The 23,492-nt window shown below is 36.1% G+C and overlaps 1 protein-coding gene across 1 annotated transcript; it reads left to right on the top strand.

Moving 5' to 3' along the window:
• Window positions 1-1,555: 1,555 nt before the first annotated feature.
• On the top strand, window positions 1,556-4,171 carry LOC137018840 (spermatogenesis-associated serine-rich protein 1). Its single transcript, XM_067383571.1, has 6 exons — window positions 1,556-1,566; window positions 2,121-2,246; window positions 2,630-2,754; window positions 2,964-3,137; window positions 3,334-3,439; window positions 4,075-4,171. Exons 1-6 carry the CDS (start codon window positions 1,556-1,558, stop codon window positions 4,169-4,171), a joined length of 639 nt encoding a protein of 212 aa, XP_067239672.1.
• The last annotated feature ends 19,321 nt before the right edge of the window (window positions 4,172-23,492 follow it).

Raw genomic sequence — 23,492 nt, 5'->3', positions numbered from 1 at the left:
AATTGAGAGGAAACTGGAAGGAAAATCTCCAGGAGAAGACGGTGCTCAGCGCTAAACTGGACTGAATGAAAGGAAGCAGTTACGGGGCACGCGAGAGGGAGAGCATCATGTTCTTCATCAAAATATTTGCAACAATGTGTTGCAAACCTTTGGCTACAGTTCACTGCGATCGCTTTGCCATATTCACGAATAAATAAATGAAAAAAAGTCCAGTGGTGTGCCGATGTTGCGCGAGTTGCAGCAGTGTGGCGAAGTCCCTGCGAGATCAAGGCATTTGTGGACGGTTAAGCAAATGATGCATTAACATTGTCCCATATGGTGTCGTCGGCAGTGATAGTCCATTAAAGATGGAGATTGTGACTTGGGAAATGCAGAACTTTGAGTTAATGCACTGACACACGGTCCTGGCGATCAGTTCACCTTCCCAAACCGAAGGCGCAAGAATATATGCCGGCTAACAGGTGGATTTAAAGAGCTCTCTCTCTCTCTCTCTCTCTCATCATACACTGGGTCAAAGTTAAAACAGCGATATTTACACTTTTAACAGATCACAGATATCACTCACTAGTACTACGCCTAAAACTAGCTGTCTATACATCATAACTCACGTAGGATATATATATAGGCTACCTTTATTTAACCAGGGAAGAAAATCACATTGAGATAGATATCTCATTTACAAGTGAGATATTTCATATAAATTACAATATAAACAGAAATATAGGCTAGGCTAAATAGTGTATCTTTTAAAGAATCACAACTTGGTATGTCCTGACAAAAGGAAGGTTCATTTTAAAAATATTCCTCTTTTATAAGGTTTCACAGCTATAAATAACACCTTCAGATATTTATAAAATGAGTTAATATCAAAGTCAGTCCTCATCCTGACAGTCCACTTTCCATATTTCAACCGCATTGAGTTCAGAAACACCACTCATTCAGGATTTTTTTTTTATATATAGCCTATATATAATTTAAGTAATTATGCTTGATACATAAACTTTTCCCACCGAATTTTGTTCCAGTAGGTCCATTAGTCATTTCCTACTTCCGTTTAAAAAATAATATATATATTATACATTTAGCATGTATATTTTATTATATATATATATATATATATATATATATATATATATATATATATATATATATATATATATATATATATATTGTCATTTTAACATGCTTTATATAGTATTAACTACCACAAGTAGCCTAAGTAAAATCCTTGTAAGGATAAATTATTTTCTTGCGCCATCTTGTGTTTCGACACGACAAAGTCAGACAAATTCAAATTCTGGTTTTATAGCCTATTTCCTAATGTAACACATCAACAAATCGATCGAAAGAATTACCATATGAATAAATAATGCATGTATAGCCTATCAGTAAGTAAGTGAATAAGTGAACCGATCGATTTACGTGCATATACAAACCCGGTAAACTGGTATTGGCAGTTTTGTTTATGTTCTCCGGGCAACGGATTATGTTTAATCGCTTTCAATTCGTGGTACAAAGATTATTACTCCATATGAACGGAACATTTGCATATATAATGGACAGGAGGTAAGGTATCCAGAAGAAAATTGGGCCATTGGTCTGTTTATTTACTAAAAAAATATTTAACGTTTGTAGCCTATAGCCTATTTGTCGCTTTGAGATGGGCTCAATCGAGAGAAAGTATTTTTAAAATGACTCTCATTGCAATATATGCTCACAATCACATAAAGTAACACTTAACTGACTGCATTAACGCTTCATTAGGTAATTTTTCCTCATTAAAAAAGTTTTAGCCCTCAAGAAGTGACAATTTTTAAAATAATGTAAACTCACACGAGATGAAGACTCTGCATCCAGTTGATTTGCAGGTTGCCATTGTGGCAGATATGTTGAAATCACATGACAACGAGCAATATATTTTTCTTTTCTTTTTGTAAATTTGTGTAAGTAATTAATTAGCCTATACTGTAGCTCGATCAGGCACTATTTCTGAAAATTTTGTGTACAGTTTTATAGAAACACTTGTTAATTACAATATAAAAAAGCAATATAAGTTCAAAAAGAACTGCATAACAGATCATCCCCTTTATGATTTTTGTTTTTCCTCTTGTCATTTACAGTGAAATGTCATCATGGTCATACACTGATATGAAGAAACACACTGACGTCGGTGACTCATTCTGGAGTTTTGGAAAAGAGCAGGACTTCAAGCCTCATATTAGACACATCGAGCCTGTTCTTACTGAGTTAGTATTTCATACATCAATTTCTTCCCCATAAAGTATTAAAAATTGATTAAACAACAGCTGAAGTTACTTGTGAATGACAGCTTTTCAATTTTACCCCTAGTATTTGAAGCAGTGGGCGCAAAGTGTCATAGTTTTATTGCATAAGCTGGATTGTAAACTGAATTCAATTTCTGACTGGGACACATGAGAGACTCTTGGTTCTAGATTTAAAAAAGCTCTGGGGTTACAACATTACAGCTAATTGTGGTACACTTGTGGTCTGTCTTTGGCCATTGTCAGTATTTCAGATGTTCAAGTCCAACAGAATGTCTATACTGTATGTATCCTTTACTTAGGGCTTTTACTCTACATTAATATAATGCCAATGCCTATGGTTTTAGATGTGATCTTGACTGGAAATCCCATTTGCGCTGGATTCCTGAACCTCGATACAGTGATGCCCCATTTCCACACATCAAAGACATAAAGTTTCCCCATGAAAGGAAACTGATGAGATCCTTTCCACGTGAGTTAGGCTTTGATCAGCAGAAATCTGTTCAAGTTAATAAAAGGACCTCTAGTGGTGTCAGTTTTACATGGAAACTTTCATATGTTTTTATTAGAGTAATCTGTAACTGTATCATCTAAAACACCTTCACATCTTTCTTTGGAATTTGTCGTTAGATTCTGAGATCATTTTTCAGAATCTTTATATTTATCGGCATGTCCATTTAGAGGCAAATATGATGTCTGAATCCGAGTGGAGCTTTTATCCAAACTTTGGACAGCCCAAGACCTATCACACTGGAAAAAGATGTTTTACGGATGGCGTTAATCATATGAGAAGCATGAGATGCATTTCAGAAAATTCCCTGGAATCATCCATAGGGAGGAAAAAGCAGGGTAAGAGCAACATTATCAATGCTAATAATGCTACTCACTGCTACTGTTCCCAACCATTTATATAAAGAGAAGTTGTATAGTAATGTGTAGATCAGTGCACCCCATGTTGATTTAGATCTTGGGTCATTTGTTTTATACAAAATTTTAAACTTTTGTAGCCTGAGAGACATTTGAAACTTTAATAAACCTTATTTTTTCACAGGCAAATGCAGCATCTACCCATTAAAAAAGGTCAGGCCATTTCTAGTTCCTGAGTACAGCCCTGGGTTTCACAAATATGAATCAACACTACGCAGGACCACTTATGGGTAAGGACCAACATGTTTACTGTAGATGCAGAAAGATAGACCAAAATGATGGGTCTGTTGCCATGTTTTCATGCAAAATAATGAACATAAAAACCCTTTCCACTTCCTGTGAAAGGATATCAAAGTACAACATCTCAAAGCTCCCCACTAAAACTGAATGCACACACACACACCCTACAATTTGGACACTCACTTGTGCTCATATACCATACAGCACACTAAAGGTCAATTGGAACATGTCCAAAGACAAGAGCTATAAATACTAATTAACAAGAAACCTCTGGAAGACAAGAGCAAAGAGACAAAATGTTAATATAATAGCACAGACATAGATCATAACCTCATAAAAAGGGAAACACCAGTTAAATGAACGAATCTTTCTTACATATTTATTCATATATTACTCCAGGTCTGGATCTTTTGCCACATTTAAATCAAAAAACATCAGGTAGGTAAAACAAATACTCTTATTTATTTAATTTGTCACTAATAAAGATGGAAAAGCAGCTAAATAGTTGAAATTTTGTAAAAGAAAATTTAATATGTTTAATAAAATAATGCAAAATACAGTTTCATTGCTGAAAAAAAAATATGTATTGAATTTCTTAAGATGTATGTGCTGTATATATTTACAGTCCAACATATGCAGAGAAACGTAAAAGTCGTCTGCGAGAGGAGGACATTCTTGAAGTCCAGAGTCTGAGCAGTTGGAGGCCAGCACTGAACATCTAGGACAGGACCGTGTTGCAGGACACCTAATTTGGAAGGTGTTGAAACCATGCTTACATATATTTATTGTTCTTATGTGTTGTTATTGTGAGTGTTTTCTCTTTAGTTAGACACTATCGAAGTGTAGAAACATAAAATGCATTTTCTTTCCTTTAACACCACCTCACGGCTTTCCATTGAGTAGATCTTACAATATTTAGTTATGGTTTAGCGCGAGTTTCAAATTGGAAAGGACTGAAGCATTATTTGATACGGAAGAGGTTTAGGGCCAAGCAATAATAAAAAATTAAATAGTCAAAATAAAATGTTGAGAATAACTCATTAAATTGCATGAAAAATGTCATTAAATTTCGAGAAAAAAGTTGAGATAAAATGTTGAGAATAAAGTCATTAAATTATGAGAAAAAAGTCATTAAATTTCGAGAAAAAAGTTGAGATAAAATGTTGAGAATAAAGTCATTAAATTACGAGAAAAAAGTCGTTAAATTACAAGAACAAATTCGTTAAATTATGAGAAAAAAATTGTTAAATTTCGAGAAAAATGTCAAGATAAAATGTTAAGAAAAGTCATAATTAATGTGTTTATTCTCAACATTTTATCTCGACTTTTTTCTCGAAATTTAACGACATTTTCTCATAATTTAACGAATTTGTTCTCGTAATTTAATTACTTTTTTCTCGTAATTTAATGACTTTATTCTCAACATTTTATCTCGACTTTTATCTCGAAATTTAACGAGTTTTTTCTGGTAATTTAACGAGTTTATTCTCAACATTTTATCTCAACTTTTTTCTCGAAATTTAATGAGTTTTTTTTTTGAAATTTAACGAGTTTATTCTCAACATTTTATCTCTACTTTTTTCTCGAAATTTAATGAGTTTTTTCTCGTAATTTAATGAGTTTATTCTCAACATTTTATTTAGACTTTTTTCTCGAAATTTAACAAGTTTTTTCTCTAAATTTAACAACTTTAATCTCGAGATGGTTTTATTTTTTTATTATTGCATGGCCCTAATCCTCTTCCATAATTTGACGTATTAGTTAGGGGTCCATCAACTAGATTTTCCTTAATTTCCTGACAAAGGCAAATTAAAGTCTTTTCACTTGACCAAAATTTAATCACAGAATAGAATAGGGAGCAGTAGTTGTGTTGGCATGTAGTTTCTAATAGGTAATAAAAGATAAACAGAATGTCTTTCACGCTCTTGTTTTATGATAATCAGAATTGAGTATATGGATCCTTCATACTCTGTATGATATATTATAAGCGAAAGTTTTATTGTCATTATAAGCAAAAGTTTTGTTTTCAACCATATTTTACAGTGGGTGTATTTTTGTAATAATGTTTTTATCTATGATAGTTTTGTTGCATATACATTGTCCATACGGTTCATACAGGCAGATGAATAATACCCATGAGCTATCAACACTGCACAGCCTGTATGTTGTCATTGATGTGTTGCAAGTCTGTCTCTGACCTCACACAGCAGCATACTTTAATAATATACCTTAACCTGTATCACAGTTATGCAGTAGAGATAGATGATATTGTTTCAATTTTATAATGCTATAAAATTTCCATCAAATCTACCCACAGGGTTATACCAGCCCACAGTGTCATTCATATTTATTTATACCACAAATTTGTGGGCCATTACGGAAGATGTTTAGCCATTTAGCTCTCAACTAAAAACCTTTTAGTGTGTGCCTTTTTTTTTTGCATTTTCCTCTTATCATTAAGGACGATAAAAGTGATGAATGAGAGTGTGAGACAGGTTGAATAGTGTGTGTCAATTTACTACAGCCGAGTGCAGATCCCTCTTTGTGGGTCCGGAACGATCAGGAGCAATTTGGCATCCTGAACCTGCAGAACACTTTTCTGGTATTACGTTATCTGAAGTTTCTTTTTTTAAGCATTCAACAGTGGCATTAATTTGTATTTGCAGTTTATGCATCTTTAAAGACTAATTTAGAGATTTTCTGATTGGCTGTTTATTGAAATGAGGTGATTGCAGGTTGCAGGGCCCCCGAGCATATTGATTTACCCATGAAATGTGTGTCCATTTACTACAGCCGTGTACAGATCCCTCTTTGGGGGTCTGGGACCACCTGGAGCAATTTGGCATCCTGAACCTTGCACAACACTTTACAGGTATTACCTTATCTGGTGCAAGCAGGCCTCGCTGTGTTCTAGAGCACTTGCCTGCGAGTCATTTCAGACCTGCTGCATCACTCTAGGGAGAATTAATGTATGGACCTTTTGTAAGGTGTTTCTGTCTTCTCAAGAGAAAAGTATTATTTTGAGTCCAAGTGCACAGACAGAGGTCTTACATATCAACTCTTAGTAGTTGTTTGAAATTTTCTATGGCATTTCTAGAGTTTATGGCAGCCACTTGAACCATGCAGTAGCACATTGTGGAATTTGGCACTTACAGGCAACATGGACATACTGCTCGATCCAACTGTCTGGAGACAGGGACACAAAAATGCAGAAGTATGATCTGTAGTTTTAACAAAAAGCCCTGGAGATGTCAAAAGCGGTTTCTGTCATTCAGCATTCAAATGAAAATTATTCCAAGCTTTACTCACCCTCAAGCCATCCTAGGTGAATATGACTTTCTTGTTTCTGATGAACACAATTGTACCTATATTAATAAATATCCTGACGCATCCGAGCTTTATAATAGCAGTAGGCCTATGTGTTACCAAATGAGTATGAGCTTTATGAGATCCAAGCTTTATAATTGTAGTGTGCATTACCAAACGAGTATGAGCTGAAGAAAATGTCTCCATCCACATCCATTCATCATAAACATATTCCACACAGCTCCAGAGGGTTAATAAAGGCCTTCTGATGCGAAGTGATGCATTTGTGTTAAAAAAAATCTGTATTTAACAAGTTATGTAGTAATAACTTCAGACTGCCTTCCGTATTCTTCAAAAAGGTTACGCTGTACATCCTACGCCTTCCCTATTCAACTTAATTCGAATATGGAAGGTGGTCTGGCGGAAGCTACATATTTGACTTCATAACTTGTTAAATTTTTTTACACAAACGCATCGCTTCGCTTCAGAAGGCCTTTATTATCCCTCCGGAGCTTTGTGGAATATGTTTAAGATGGATGGATGTGGATGGAGACACTTTCTTCAGCTCATACTCGTTTGGTAATGCACACTGCCATTATAAAGCTTGGATGCATCAGAATATTTATTAATATTTCTCTGATTGTCTTTGTCAGAAACATATGAAACATTTGAAAGTGAACTAATCCTTTAAATCAGTGCAACTGGATCAGCTGAATTTAAATAAATAATTAAATGAACCAAATTGTTCATTAAAAAGAATCAGCTCAAAAGAATGATTCATTCACACAAATCGGACATCTTTATCAGGTCTTTTTCACTATTCCAGGCTCAGGAACAGCATGTTTTTCTGAAATGTTGTCAACTAAAAGGTAAGAGCGTATTATGCTTTGGAATATCGTAGAGTAAAAGTAAACGTTTCCCAAAATGAAAGGACACACTTTTTTCATTTACACAGATTTATTCACCAAACATGAACATTAACCAAACTCCACCTTTCTACTAAACGGTACATACATTTTTTCATGTTATTTATATTAAAACGGTAGGCTACTAATAATCTTCAAAAAAAAAAAAAAGTCCCCTCTCTTATGACAAAGCAATCAACTTTTCATAAATCATTACTTCATAATTGATTTCTCTGCCTGACCCATTTGCTTAAGATCATTTTTTTTTTTTTAAAGTGTTGTTTGGCTGTTTGTGCTTTAGCTGAAATACCAATATTTTCGGGCCTATTTCGAGATCTAATTTTTGTTGTTGTTGTTTTACATTTCACAGATTTTAATGACAGACATATCAGCACAATTCAGTTGTTCATTGGTCCATATACTTATATATTCTCATCCCAGTCACCAGAGGGCGCCGTTTCTATACTTACAGAGTTTAGTTCCAGGGGCCAGTTGCATAAACATAGCCATTATGTTAAGACTGTGTCTTACTGTAAGTTAGACCAACAAGTTATTTTTTTGAGTGTATTGTAGAGAATAATGGCATTGGATGGAAACGAGCGACCAGTGAAGAACTGTTAGTTGTGAAACTCCAGCTTTATTTACAGCACTGTAGGCTGCATATAATTTTCATTATTTTTTGTTTGTGTGTATAAATTATAGTATATTATGCTGTATACATTTTCTTTTTACTCTGATGTATGGAAGTTACTTTATGTGTGTGAATGATAATGGTTACAATTTCCTTGGCAGTATGAGACGAGTGCAATGTGTGATGTCAAACCTTGGAGGCTACTCTTACCCTAAAATCTTATTTCTTTTTTTTTTCCTCAGTTTTATACACAGTTGTATTCTGCTAGCTAGACAAAAACAGTACAGTAACCATTGTCAATGAAGGACTGGACTAAGACTGAAAGGTATGAGGGATATTTCAATGGTCCTCTGCCATAGTGACAAAACATCTAAACATTTTGACTTGCAGTGCTTACACAATACCAAAGGGACAAAGCATTTTGGGGGCATTGACTGTTTAAATGAGAAGGAAATTTAGTTTTGACACATGAGTGAACTGTTTTGGGAGAGGTATGAGCTTTTGCAGGTGAACCATAGTGTTGTGTCGAACCATCCACATTATTTAAGGGAAAAGCACCAAGAGTGTTGAGAATGTCCGGTCTGTTTCAAGAAATGAGCCAAAGCAATTGTGACGCTGACTCTTTATATGGGAAAGGAATTTAGTTTTGAAGCATGAGTGAACAGTTTTGGGAGAGATATGAGCTTTTGCAAGTGAGCTATAGTGTTGTGCTGAACTGTAAGACTGTTTTGCCAAAAACAGAGTTTTGAGAATGTAATTTCTGTTTCAAGAAATGAGCCGAGCCAAACCAATGGAGAAAAACTGTAGAAGAGTAGTATGACCAACTAACAATTAGTTTGGGGTAATCAGTCTTACTTTTCGGTATTAAATTAGACCAATCTAAGTTTTTATGTAACTGATTTAAAAAAATTATGAACAGTCTTAAAGAAAATAAATTTGATGACTAACTTGTAAGACTAGACTTAGCAGTTTATGCAACCGGCCCCTGAACTAAGCAAGTGGAAAACGGTTGAGATTGTGGTGTCTGTTTAGTTTTGTTTTGCAGAAAATTTGCATCCCAGAAAGAAGATCACTATGTGCTTTGTTCAGAGAAATCACAATTGAATATATGATCCTCACAGTCTTAACTTATTTTTGATCATGATCAAATCTCATTTGTGGTAATCCAATTTAGCGTGAACATGAACAAGCCAGTATGCAATGTATTGGGTGACATGATGCCAAGTGGTTAAAGGCAACAAGTCCACTTGTAGGCCTCCAGGAAAAGTTGATTTCTCAATTCATGACCCATTTAAGCCATTTGAACTCAATAACATGTTCATTTCTCCAGTCAGGTATTTGTTTACCATTTTGTCTCTAAAGGTAAATCAAGAATGCCATTGGTGAGGCCCATTACACTCATGTTTTGCTCCTTTTGCTCATTCATGTTCAAAATGACTTTGTGATATTATGTGAAGAAATGCTTTTATTTTCATCTGACATGTTAGAGCCTCCTGACATTTCGAGAATGGCTTTCCACCTAGTAACATTGTGACAATCTTTAAAGCTGGTGACAAGCTCCCATGAGAATTTCTAAGCTGTACAGATCACCTTTTGATCGCATTTATGTCAAAAGGGGAAGACAAATCCTTGGCGCAAAAGTGCACAGAGCTCAGAGATCTTACATCACTTATAGCATAGCACTTATTGCCACCAGTACATGCATTTCTTTATATATTCATCTTTTTATTCATCTTTAAAGACTACTTTAGAGATTTTCTGAATGGCTGATTATTGAAATGAGGTGATTTCTGTTCCAAACCACAGGCGTAGAGTTCACTTTTTTTTTTTGCAGGGCCCCAGAGCATATTGATTTACCCATGATCACTCATTGATCCTTTGCCATCAGTGAAACACCCAACACAGCACTCTGTAAGGATTTGTTTCTGACAGTGCTACTGCTGTACACTGACAGTATTAAGTAGAGTGCCTACTGATCAACTACCAGCGCTGTCTAAACAAGGCTATTCTGTACTGATAGGCTCTCTGGTTAAATGCAGGCAAGTAAATACAATGCTAAGGGTGGATGATTGTAGTGTGCTGTGTTCATCAAATATTAAAGAAAGCTTTCACAAATTTTAAATCTAATTTAAATGGGAATTTGTCATTAGCATGGGTCACCAGAAGTCATAAATTTAATTTACACACACAGTGCAAACTTTAAAGGATTTTACTGTGTGTTCAGGGATGTTTAAACAGACTACAAAGGAAAATGTCAACCTGACAGCTGTTGTTATTTTCTTTTGGTTGTGATTATTGATTTGATCAATAGAGATTGGTACATTTCTATGAGATCACAGTGAAAGTTGTCCTTATTGAAGCAACCACTAGATGACACTGTTCATTTTCTGTTTGAGTCTCAGAATGTTATCTCACTGGCAAAATGCAGTTTTCTGAAAGCAGGATACAATGCAAAATCATTGTCTTAATCAGTTTTTTTTTTTTCTTTTTTATTATTTTCCACTAAAATATTAAAATCACCATTTTATTTTACTCTATGATTGGAACATATTGTTTTATGCATGATTCTTTAATTGTTTAATGCATTTTTGATTTGATGCATCAAAGTTAAGCATTTAATAAAACATAAATCAGATAAATATGGGCACTGAAAGCAGACACTACTTGATTTTTATTTTGATAATGCGCTAAAATAAAAACAAAAGACATTTATACTCCTAAATTTCAAAAGGAATATTTAGACCAAAACACTTCTTTCATCATTAACTTTCCTTCATATTGTTCTAAACCCTTTTGACTTTCTTCTTTTGGAACAGTCAACTTGCAGATTGTGAATGGTGACCATGGCTGTTTCCATTCATAGCATGGTCACAAAGCATCTTGTACATTCTGCTAAATCTTCTTTTGTGTTCCAAGTATACCACATGTGAAAGAATAGGCCTTTCAGAAGATCAGAATCTTTATTCCAATTTCTTTAAGTGAGTGCTCAAATCAAATGCACCACAGGCCTTGCAAAGTCAAACCCCGCTGGAGCTGCACCATGTGTCTGGGCACTGCTCTAATTTGTCCATCGCATGAGCCAATCTGTGTAGGACACTGTGTGCTGGATCAGCACTTTATCTTCAGCCCACAATGCTTGCAGAACTCATGCCTCCTCTCCTCTGTTGCTCCACTATTCGTGTCTTTTGTTATTTTGCTCCATTTCCCCTGCATTCACTCATGGCCTGTGCTATTTAATTTAAGTGGTTAGTGAAGCCAGCTGTCTGCCTTTTGATTTTGAATACAGCTGCTCTAGACTATTAACTAGTGTCCTTATGCATGCTGCAAGTTCATCTTGATGGAAATGCACTGATAATCAATACTATACAGAAGCAGTAATTGCTTGAGAAGCAGGTGGATTGAGTGGGCCTATATTAGTGTTTTTGGTGAGCCAATCACAATTGGATTGCACTTTGCCATGATAAAATTTGCATGTATATTCACTAAAGGTACATTGTGATAATGTTTGGATCATTGAAAACATTTGGAGATGGTCTGGGATGGATTCCGACCACATTCAATGAAGGTTATATATACAATGAGGTTACACCGCACATAATAATATATGCCACTTGAGTAACTTTTTTGTTAATTGGTTCTTTTAATGTGGAAAAAACCTTTGATTTTGCTCTCCTGATCCAATCAATAATATGCAATTATCAAATTATTTCATTGTATTATTTCACTTAGAATCTTATTTCTGCATTTTTTTTTCAATTTTTGTTTTGACCTTTTCCTTTATCTTTTCTTCTAATACCCATTAAAAACCTATTTCAACCAATATATTTTCTAAATGCATGTTATTGATTATATTGCAAACAAAGTTTTATAGTAAGTAAATATATCTTAACTTATATTATTTTTTACTTTTTAAAAAATGACCTCGTAATCTTTAATTAAAATATCATTACAGAGAAACAATGGACTTAATGGACTTATAGACTCATGTAGTCAACCCGGAAGAAAAGATCTGTCACTACTCTTGTTTTATCATGACTTTAACACCCTACTGAGAGTTTTAAAAAAGAAAAGAAAAGGAAATGCAAGGATTTTGGATTATCTTGTAATGAGTTCTGTAAATTATAGAAATGTTTTAGCTAAGTCACTCTCTTGTAATATGTAAGTGCTTTTTGCATGAGTAAGTGGAATAATAACATATTAAACATAGAGCTGTGCATATTTTGAGCTTTTTAAATACATTTGGCAGTTGGTTTTATCCAAAGCTTTTACATTGCATTTCAAGGTGTATTGCATTCGTGCATAAAGAACAACTCACAGATTGCATGTCTTCTTACACATGTTTATAAAATGGACATTTACAAATCTGCTTATTAGATGCATGTGTAACCTCCCTCGTTTTGTCGCTGCTCCTCTAGTGTTATGGGTGATAATGAGCACAGTGTGAGTGTGGGTGTAACAAGATTCGACTTCTCTCTGGGCCTCCGTCAGGCTATTAGCACATTTTGAATCACCACTACAACTCTGGCGCTACCTCGAGAGAGCCACGCTGTCGTCAGGACGCATCAGGACGTTATGCTTCCACCTTCATCTTTTACTCACTGCACTTCCAGAACTCCCTGAAGGCGTCACATTAACTGTGTCCATAAGCCCAACTGGATGTGTGAGGACATGGAAGGGGTACCCACCCGTGTCTGGGCTGGCTTGAGCTGAGAGGAGGCTTAATGAAAATGTCCCGAGGACCTACTTTCCTTCCCAAACATCAGTTTATCTCTTCTAGACCGTGAAAGCCTTTTCTGCTGCACTTCTACTACATGTAATACTCTATACTGAGCTGCTGCAACTAGTGGTGTAATGTAACAAAGTAATAATACTTTGTTACAGTAGGCTACTTGAGTATTTTTGAGAGAATCTGTAACGTTACGTTACTTGAGTTTTTATATTAACGTCAACTTTTATTTTTGCTAAACTACATTTCCTAAATAAAATGTATACTTTTACTCCGATACATTTCCCCAAAGCATTTTCGTTACTTACTACAAAATAAAGTCGGAAGAACACAGACTGTAAGTTGATTATATATTTTTCCAGGTAGCGTCCGTTGCTGGAAAAGAGTGTGCTGTCATTAAACAGCAAGAGAGCGGCCTCTAGAGGCGAAATAAAAACTCACTGATGCCTCATAGAGTTTGTTTTGCCACGTGAGGCTGCGCGCTGCACAGATTGGGACACTTTAAAACGGATTTAAAATGTAGTCAACAAAGCGGCATGTTACACAGTACACTTAGTTTGTTGACTAGATGCTGCATTAGTGGAGAACAGCTTATGTTTGCTGTGGAGGTAAGATTAGTAGTACCTAAAACAACGGTGACTAAAACACACGCAAATCTGCCCAACTGTTTAATGTCATCTATTTGCATTCGTTTATATCCATTTGTTCGCTTTTATGCATTTGTTATCCAGCAAAGTTGCATATTTAAACTGTATCCGCATGAAGCCGACAGAAACAAATCAGATATACATTCAATTTCCGTTCCTTGTTTATCATCACTGCAACACATATTTTGATTTTGTAAAAGCTTTTTCATTAAAGGTGCCCTAGAATCAAAAATTGAATTTACCTTGGCATAGTTGAATAACAAGAGTTCAGTACATGGAAAAGACATACAGTGAGTCTCAAACTCCATTGTTTCCTCCTTCTTGTGTAAATCTCATTTGTTTAAAAGACCTTCGAAGAACAGGCGAATCTCAACATAACACCGACTGTTACATAACAGTCGGTATCATTAATATGTATGACCCCAATATTTGCATATGCCAGCCCATGTTCAAGGCATTAGACAAGGGCAGCCAGTATTAACGTCTGTAGCTGTGCACAGCTGAATCATCAGACTAGGTAAGCAAGCAAGAACAATAGCAAAAAATGGCAGATGGAGCAATAATAACTGACATGATCCATGATTACATGATATTTTTAGTGATATTTGTAAATTGTCTTTATAAATGTTTCATTAGCATGTTGCTAATGTACTGTTAAATGTGGTTAAAGTTACGATCGTTTCTTACTGTATTGACGGAGACAAGAGAGTCGTCGTTATTTTCATTTTTAAACACTTGCAGTCTGTATAATGCATAAACACAACTTCATTCTTTATAAATCTCTCCAACAGTGTTTAATGTTAGCTTTAGCCATGAAGCACAGCTTCAAACTCATTCAGAATCAAATGTAAACATCCAAATAAATACTATACTCACATGATCTGACGCATGCATGCAGTACGCATGATGAACATCTTGTAAAGATCCATTTGAGGGTTATATTAGCTGCGTGAACTTTGTAAATGCGCTGCATTATAGTCGAGAGTTCGGGGGGCAGGGAGCGCGCGATTTAAAGGGGCCGCAGCCTGAATCAGTGCATAGTTAATGATGCCCCAAAATAGGCAGTTAAAAAAATGAATTAAAATAAATCTGTGGGTTATTTTGAGCTGAAACTTCAAAGACACATTCAGGGGACACCTTAGACTTATATTACATCTTGTAAAAACTGGTTCTAGGGCAAAAAGCAGTTTAAAAAAGCAAAAATCTGGATTACAGTGAGGCACAACACAAAGGAAGTAAATAAGACCTATCCATAAATGTTGAAATAGTCACTGTTTCTGGACCCAGGGTTTCCCAGCAGAGCATTGCCCAGAGCATCACATTCTCTCCATTGGCTTGATGTCATCCCACAGTGCATCGTGCTGCCATCACTTCCCTCAGGTAAATGATGCACATGTACACAGCTGTCCACTTGATGTAAAAGAAAACGGGACTCTTCAGACCAGGCAACCTTTTTCCAATGCTTCAAGGTCCAGTTTCGACACTCACATAGGGGCTTTCGATGGTGAACATGGGTCATCATAGGCACTTTGATTGGTCTGTGGTTATGAATCGTCATACGAATGTGATGCACTGTGTGTTGTGACTCATTCCTCCCATAAACATCAACCGTCTGTTGGCTTGGACCAGACAGGATAGCCTTCGTTGCCTTTGTGCATCAATGAGCTTTGGGCACCCAACAACCTGTTGCTGGTTTGTGGTTTGTCCCTCCTTGGACCACTGTTGGTAAATTCTCACCACTGCTGACCGGAAGCAACCCAAAAGCCTTGCCATTTAAAGATACTCTGTCCCAGTAGCCTTGCCATAAGAATTTAGCCCTTTTCAAAGTCACTCAGATCTTTATTCCTGTCCATTTCTCCTGCATCCAACACATTAATTATGATAACTGATTGTTTGCTTACCATCTAAGCTACCCAAACCTTAATATGTGGTCCCCCGATATTCACTTCACCTATGACTAGTCACACTGTTTTGGCTCATCATTGTATATGAATTGTTCTATAGTTGTTTTTGTTTATTCTATTAACTACAAAGGTTGAAATCAGAAGTTGTCAAAGATTGTTCTTTTGAAGTATATTTTCAAAGAGAAGTGCATTTGAAGTTCAACTATAGTTTATATGAAGAGTACTTGTTTCATCAAATAGCAACCGCCAGCAAAGAAGCGAGAAAATAACAAGCTCTCTTTAGTAGTCATGACTGCGCTTTCATTATTCAAATCCTCCTCATCTTCGAGCTCCAAAAAGAGACATTTGGCACATGGCTCTTGGAAAACAATGAGCAGAATGTCAAGAAAGGCTTCTTGTATCTCTAGTCTAGTTACTAGCATTGTTCTAGCCAGTTCACTTGTCTCCCCTTCACCTCATTATCGGACAGCAGCACCCTCAGGTTAGGTGTCTTAATCAAAACACCCCACTAATGCAATGAAATCGAGGCTAATCTAAAAACACTCCTGTTTTCTATCCAGGTATAAAAAAATAGCCTGTGGACGTGTGACGGCAGTGACAAAAGCAAATGAGAAAATCAAGAGAAAGGCAGTGGGTGCCTGTCTTTGGGTCCACCTTCCATTGCCCTACTCCATTTTTGTTTTGTAAAAGCTTCATTTCAAATGCCCCCTTGCAGGAAAAATACCATATTTATCATAATCACATAAGTTCATGGAAATGGAAAAAGTGAATTACAGAGCCTCCGCCTTGATGTGGGGTCTCCTCGCATATTGGCCCATGCACCTGCTCTCCTCTCTTCTGGTAATGGCTTTTGAGAGAGAATGCACAGTGCGCTTTCCATGCTGAATGATGTGGCCTGTCGTAGATCCGTGGACTTGCCCAAATGTTAAAGGATTAGTTCACCTGCCCAAAAATGAAAATTCTGTCATTATTCACTCTCATGTTGTTCCAAACCCATGAGATTTGGGTTTGGGAACACAAATTAAGATCTTTTTGATGAAATCTGAGAGCAATTTATAAATCGAGGGAACGACTTAGTAAAGCGTGGACATGATTTAGCCTACTATTTTTTTTTCCTGCATGTCATGTGCGGGGCTCCGTAGTTGTGGTAAACAGAAGCTCAAGGATGTTTGCTTGACGCGTGTGAGAACCAATGAGGTTCATTCTTGTGTGTTACGCAGCATGTTTGAGCTTCTGGAAAAGGTTTGTTCTCACGTGTGAAGCAGGTTCTTTTGAGCTTTTATGTTCATGTTCGCTGATGAATGTTTATATGTGAATAAAAGCCTAAATTCAATCTGTTCATCATATAAAGCAATCGAGTCTCTTCAGAAAATTTGGACTACTCAATTTATATGGGTTAGTTTTACAATCTCTTTATGAACTTTTTGTAGCGTTAAAGTGGTAGTCGCATAGCTGTCTATGGATGGAGCGACATAAAGCTCTCAGTTTTCATCAAAAACATCCTAATTTGTGTTCCGAAGATTCACAGAAGTCTTACGGTTTGGAACAACATGAGGGTGAGTAATTAATGACAGAATTAAAATTTTTGGATGAACTAACCAGGCAGTAGATGGGGTAAGGTATCAGCTATTGTGGTTAAACAGCAGATGGGACTAGGATCCAGTTTATCTGACTACTGTAACATTAGGTGAATATGGAATCTTGTGTGCTAATACTTTAGGTTTGTCATTTTATTACTATTTCTGCATTCCATCATCCCAGGGATTTTATATTCCATTAGTGTTTAGTTGTCTTTTGTCCTCTCATGCTGTCAGGACACCATGATATATGGTTGTAGGTAGGAATTAAGCAGAAAAGATGGAGGAATTTGTTCTCATTTCCACTGTTGAGTTGCTAATCCCCAGCTGACATGCTCTGTGGACGTCTGCTCAGCACCGATTCTTCCTCAGAGTGTCAGAAATCCTATTTCACACACTCTTACTATACTTCATTATGTATGACATGCCCGAGAGATAAAAACGGACGCCGTGCAGCCATTCAGGCATTCTGCGTCTTTCGTAAAGCATCGCTGAGAAAAAACTGAAGAAATTGCCAATATTGTTGAGAATATAGCTAATGGTGAGACAGATATTCTCTTTATAGATTCAAAAACCTTATCAGGCCACCTTATGAAGAACAAATGTGATTTATTAGAACTGAAAAGATGGTTTTAGTAACATGAAGAGCTGAAAAGGACCACCTTACGCAATGAAAAGTTGCCTGTTTTTCTTTAACCTCACTCGCATTTTTTTTCAGCAAATGTTAATTTAGTTTTGATGAAACAGAGCTGCAGGGTATTCCAGTCTGACTCATCATTGCTGTTCTGGTAAATAAGGACATACACAGAGGAAATCAACACTTTCTGGATTCTCTTTGATCTATTTCAGTGCTGGGGCAAGTGTAGGATTGTATGTCTGCTAGAAAGCTGCAGTCATTGGGTTTACTGATAAACATTCACTTAATAATCCAGTTACATTCTCTAAATTGATACTTTCTAGATCCAATTTCAGCGTTTTATTATAGATACTGCTTTCTGTGGAAATGTGTGGAAGGACAGCTATGAGAACCATAGTTCCTCACCAGCTGAGCCCTTAAAGGGATAGTTCACCCAAAAATGAAAATTCTGTCATCATTTACTCATCCTCAAGTTGTTCCAAACCTGTATGAATTTCTTTCTTCTGCTGAACACTAAAGAATATATTTTGAAGAATATGGTTAACCAAACTGTTGATGAACCAAATTGCCTTCCATAGTATGAAAAAAAAAAAAAAAAATACTATGAAAGTCAATTGGGTCCATCAACTTGAAAATCGATTTGGTTTCCAACATTCTTCAAAATATATTCTTTTGTGAAAGAAATTCATACAGGTTTGGAGCAACTTGAGGGTGAGTAATGACAGAATTTTCATTTTTTTGGTTGAACTAACCCTTTCATTTACTCACCGTCATGTTCATCTTCTTTTTGTGGGACTTTCTTGCTTCTATATGGAACACAAAAGGATATAACTGATAGGATATAAGGATATAATTGATATCCAATTGACCCTTTGCCGGGAGTTTGATTGACAAGCAATCTAACCAATCAGAATGCCATATCCGCCATTTTGTCTGACAAAGCAGTCAGTAGTTAGAAGATTAACCTCGGTGGACTTAAACTTGAAAAATTGTGTATATTGACGTCTTTCCGCGTTTGAAACAACATTCATTCTCATGTTCATTCATGTTTATTTGATGTTATAAATGGACTAGTAGGAAGAGATGATCGCTTCACGAGCCTCTTGAGCTGAGGCGCTACAGCAATCTGTCACGACTATGGTCACGACACATTAAAGAGCCACAAAAAGGTTTTTTATTGTTTGAATTTCTTTAATAACTAGAAAGCTGGGACTTTGTTTAATATTATAAGTAACCTGCTTAGTCTTGTCTGTCGACATGTTGTCAGTGTCCTCTTTGCTCCGCGATGTATTTTTCACTGCGTGTAGTGTGCCAGTGCCACAGCTTGTCGGACAAAGCAACAGTAACTAAGGGGGGGCGGGTCTTTGCGACCCCAACCAAGCAACCAAGAGTGTCAACAGAAAGTCCATGCAGCTCATTGATCATTTTCCCAGTGCTAAGATCAGTCTTGGTTAAAAACATGAGATGATGTGTTTTGTGGGCGGAGCCTTCCTTTTGGAAGAAAATGACAGTTCAGCAGTAGGTGTCTATGGAAGCCACGGAATAAAATAATAAAAAAGGTCATTTCGAGTTTATAACTCAAAATTCTGAGAAGAACAATCAGAATTGCGAGATATAAACTAGATATTCTGCCTTTTTTCCTCAGAATTGTGATATAAACTGGCAATTGCGAGAAAAAAAGTCAGAACTGTGAGACAGAAATGTTATAGGTTTAAATATTATTTCATTCTGTAACTGTAGGGCTAATAAATGCCTCCGAACTGCATATGTGAATATTATGTAGATCTATTGTTTACATCAAATTCATGCTTCAATAGTAGGCTAATCATAGCAGGTTCCATCAGTCCAATCTGTCCATTTAATGCTTTGCAACCATAAACGTCTGCGTTTAGCTTCAAAGGGCTTCCAATGATAGTATTCTGTAAGACTTCTGCCTTTTTTTTTTTTTTTTTTTGCATTCTGATTCGGACATCCAAAGGCACAACAATATTTTTCCTCTTATTCCATAGATCTGACAAATTACACTTATCTGGAAGTCAACCCGGGAATGGCACTCTTGTAATTGTCTCTGCACATTAAACTTGGATAGGAGAAATCGAGCTTTAAGTGAAGCACTTTGAGTTAAATTTTTGATCAGAGCAGCTACAGAGGGACCTGGTTTTGTCATTGCCATGTATAGAGCTCTGTATAAATGCCAACCATTTGCTGCAGTCACTGATTGTACTTTATAATTTAAGCTTGTCTGTTACCTATGTGTGTAATCGTGCACTTTCACATCCATGTCCACCTGGATGGTTAAGGAGCAGCTCAGGCCTTCTCTGATACGTTTATTTACCATTATACTCATGCTGGCACAACCATCTGTCGGCTAATGCTGCAACATGGAGCTGTAGTTTGAGTTGCTCTTTGGAATATTAAAAGCCTTTAAATCCCTGTGAGTAATGACTGTCATCATCATTGGCTTTGGGAATTTATTTAGGTAATGAAAAAAATCAAGCCACTATATATCATTCAGTGCAAACCGGTAATTTTGTGATCTGTTATCTTACTTACAGATTGCTTGTTAGATTGGAAATCATCACAAAATATATAACTAACATCGTGCCTGAGGGGAATTTCTTCTACTTCTTTTAAATGGTGTGTGTCTCAGTATTTTGAGGCAATTTCTTCTCTCTGACAAGATGATGTTAAAAAAAGAAAGAAAACAATTCACCTTTATTATTTTGACTGGTCTTGACAGTTCACATTTCAGAAGATGTAAATAGGACTTGTAAGGGCAATTTAAAAAGTATCCAGCCACTGAAATGGAATTTCAAATAGTCTTTGGAACATATTCAGATATAGTACACAACATTAATGTAATTGTATGGACTGCAAATTAGTTTTTGTCTTATAAAAATTCAATGCGGAATTTTTTAGGAGATATTTACAAATTAAGTTTAGTTTGTTCATAATACTATATTTTTTCAGTGCATTTCTTCATGACTTGTGTATTTTGTGTATCTACATGCCTTCCATATAACTACAAATCACAAATAAATGACTTAGCCACTAATCTTTCCTGTTAATAACTGTTAAAAGTGCACCTGCAGTGTAGTTTGCTGTAATTTCTGAAGGCATCCTTTATGAATAATGCAAAACAGTTTTTTCCTCCTCCCTGTGCAGTTTGTGGTGTATTTGCATAGTCCCCAAAGACCCCTGCAAGATCTCACTCGAAGATGCTGTGCCACAGTTAATACATTTCTTAATAGCCACAATTATGGCAGACTGACAGTTTTATCAATAGATTTATATTAGAAAGCCACAGTCACTCGTGGGCTCATTTTGTGGATTACACCAGATAACAAAACAGATACCAGGGCGCTGTGCTGAAGCTTAGGTGTTTGTGGATTTATTTACAGGCTTCTAAGGTTCTGTTTTGCCCCTCTTTCCTCCTGCATTGCTTTATGTACATAATCAATTATTTAGCATGCAGTTTTCTCCAGAGCTACCTTACGATATGCTGAATTGAAGGCTTCCTTCTGGAAAAGCTGCAGTGCTGTCATTCATGAAGATTCCAACTAGCATTTTTAATGCTGTGGACTTTTAGAAAACCTGTTTAAAATACACTTTTCACATGCTCACTATAGCACTACGTGTAATGCAGTGTGCAACAGTGGGTATACATTCATCACATGAGAATTTTTTGAAAGTCATGATCACTTGTGCCATCATGTTTTGTTTAATAGCATTGTGTAGAGGAGATGATGTGATGGAATTAGATTTTTTGGGAAGGAAATGACCAACTATGGTAAAAAGGTTTTAATTTATTAACACTCAAAAGCTGTTCTCTGAATTAATGTAAATAAATAATGGAAAGGATTTCTGCGTGATTAAATGGCTTTCTTTCAGCATTAAGCACTTTTGTTTGGCTAACTTAAATTGCATAGATTGGATCAACTTAAGTAAATGAGTTGGTCCAAAACATTGCAAATTAGTTGGGCTGACACTATTAAATTAAGCTGTGCCCAACCATAGTAAATAAGTTGAATCAACCTTAATAAATTAAGTTGATCCAACGTAAGTACATTAAATTGGAATAACAGAATTGCATAACGCTGAAATAAAGCAACTTAATCATGTGGAAATCCTTTCCATGATTTTTTTATGTTCGTTCAAAGAGTTATTTTTTTGCGTGTCCTTTGTCTAACTAACTCTAATGTAACTTAAAAGGATTAATTAACTTTAAAATGAAAATTATCCCAAGCTTCACTCACCCTCTAGCCATCTTAGGTATATGACTTTATTCTTTCTGATGAACACAATTGGAGTTATATAAATAAATATCCTGACGCATCCAAGATTTAAAATGGCTGTGAATGGGACCAACGAGTGAAGCTCAAGAAAGTGCATCCATCCATTATAAACGTACTTCACACAGCTCCAGGGGGTTAATAAAGGCCTTCTTAAGCGAAGCGATGCGTTCGTGTAAGGAAAAAATATCCATATTTAACAAATTATAAAGTAAAATATCTAGCTTCCGCCAGACCGCCTTCCGTATTCAACTTACAAAAAAAGCTTAAGTGATGCAACTTTTTCATCATTTGAATATGGAACGCATAAGATGTAAGTGTTTTGGACTGCGAGAGGCATTACAATTTCTTTGTAAGATGAAAATGGAAGGCAGTCTGCTGAAGGCAGCTAGATATTTAAAAAAAAAAAAAAAATCCAAAAAAATATCTCAAATAATATGGCTGATTCCTTTTGTCTTACTAGAGCTTATAGCACAGCATTTTATGTATCCTACTCTGTTGCATCAAATGCACCGTTACCAAGGCCACACCATAAAAGACTCACGTCTTGTGACATACTTCCACACTGGTGGAAAATTAGAGCTGTCCTTCTCATAAGAGCATGATCATTTATAAGAACATGTAGCATGACCACCCAGCAGACAACTTATAGCCTGTGTGAACGCAGGACAATTCAGTTGAGATTTAAAAAGCAGTCATTGGAGTTGTGATCGAGACTACAGCTGACAGTGATGTACGAGCAGGCAGAATAGAAAAACATCCAGCTTATAAAGCCTGTGGATGAATGGAGCAATATTTCAATATGTAATAGCGGCCTGTCACAGTTCCTTACTTCTTCATGCATGCATCTGTCTCTCTCCTTGAGTTTGGAGTCACAGTTTTGATTCATAATCTGAGCATGAGTGAAAGCAATATTACACTTGATTTCCTTGATTTCCATTAAATATGCAGCACTTTATTTTCCTGCCAGTAGACAATAATACAGGAAGTGCTATTTGATATTTTAATTGAAAGCAGTGACTTTAATAACACATTTTTTGAGTCATTTGAGATGAGTTAGTCCATTGATGATTCAGACCAGCATTTTTTTCATATTAAATGAAAAGTTTAATGTGAGGGTTTGCGCTGTTTGAAATCTATTTGTTAATCTACTGAAATGGGACTTGTGTTCTTTAATGTATGGCGCAAGACACACTTCATGTAGTAGACAATTAACTATACTAAATTAGCTCAGGGAATTGTTTTCTCTGAACTATTTGAGTTCTCTCAATAATGGGTATTGTATTTTATTAAATGCACAGTAGGCCTACTCAACTAGGGCTATTCCCGGCAACCTGGGATTCCACCGATGGGCATTCCCTGCTCTGATTCTTTGTCATTTCATCATCTGAAAGCCTTTAAAAATACATGACCCAGGA

Source organism: Chanodichthys erythropterus, chromosome 4, assembly GCF_024489055.1.
Source record: "Chanodichthys erythropterus isolate Z2021 chromosome 4, ASM2448905v1, whole genome shotgun sequence".
NCBI classification, from domain to species: domain Eukaryota; kingdom Metazoa; phylum Chordata; class Actinopteri; order Cypriniformes; family Xenocyprididae; genus Chanodichthys; species Chanodichthys erythropterus.
This window is presented reverse-complemented; position numbering and strand designations above follow the sequence as displayed.

Excerpts from the sequence above, each read along its gene's own strand:
- LOC137018840 (XM_067383571.1), top strand. Across the intron at positions 3,138-3,333 it reads GAGGAAAAAGCAGGGTAAGA|GCAAATGCAGCATCTACCCA; the intron begins GCAACATTATCA and ends ATTTTTTCACAG. Across the intron at positions 3,440-4,074 it reads CTACGCAGGACCACTTATGG|TCCAACATATGCAGAGAAAC; the intron begins GTAAGGACCAAC and ends ATATATTTACAG.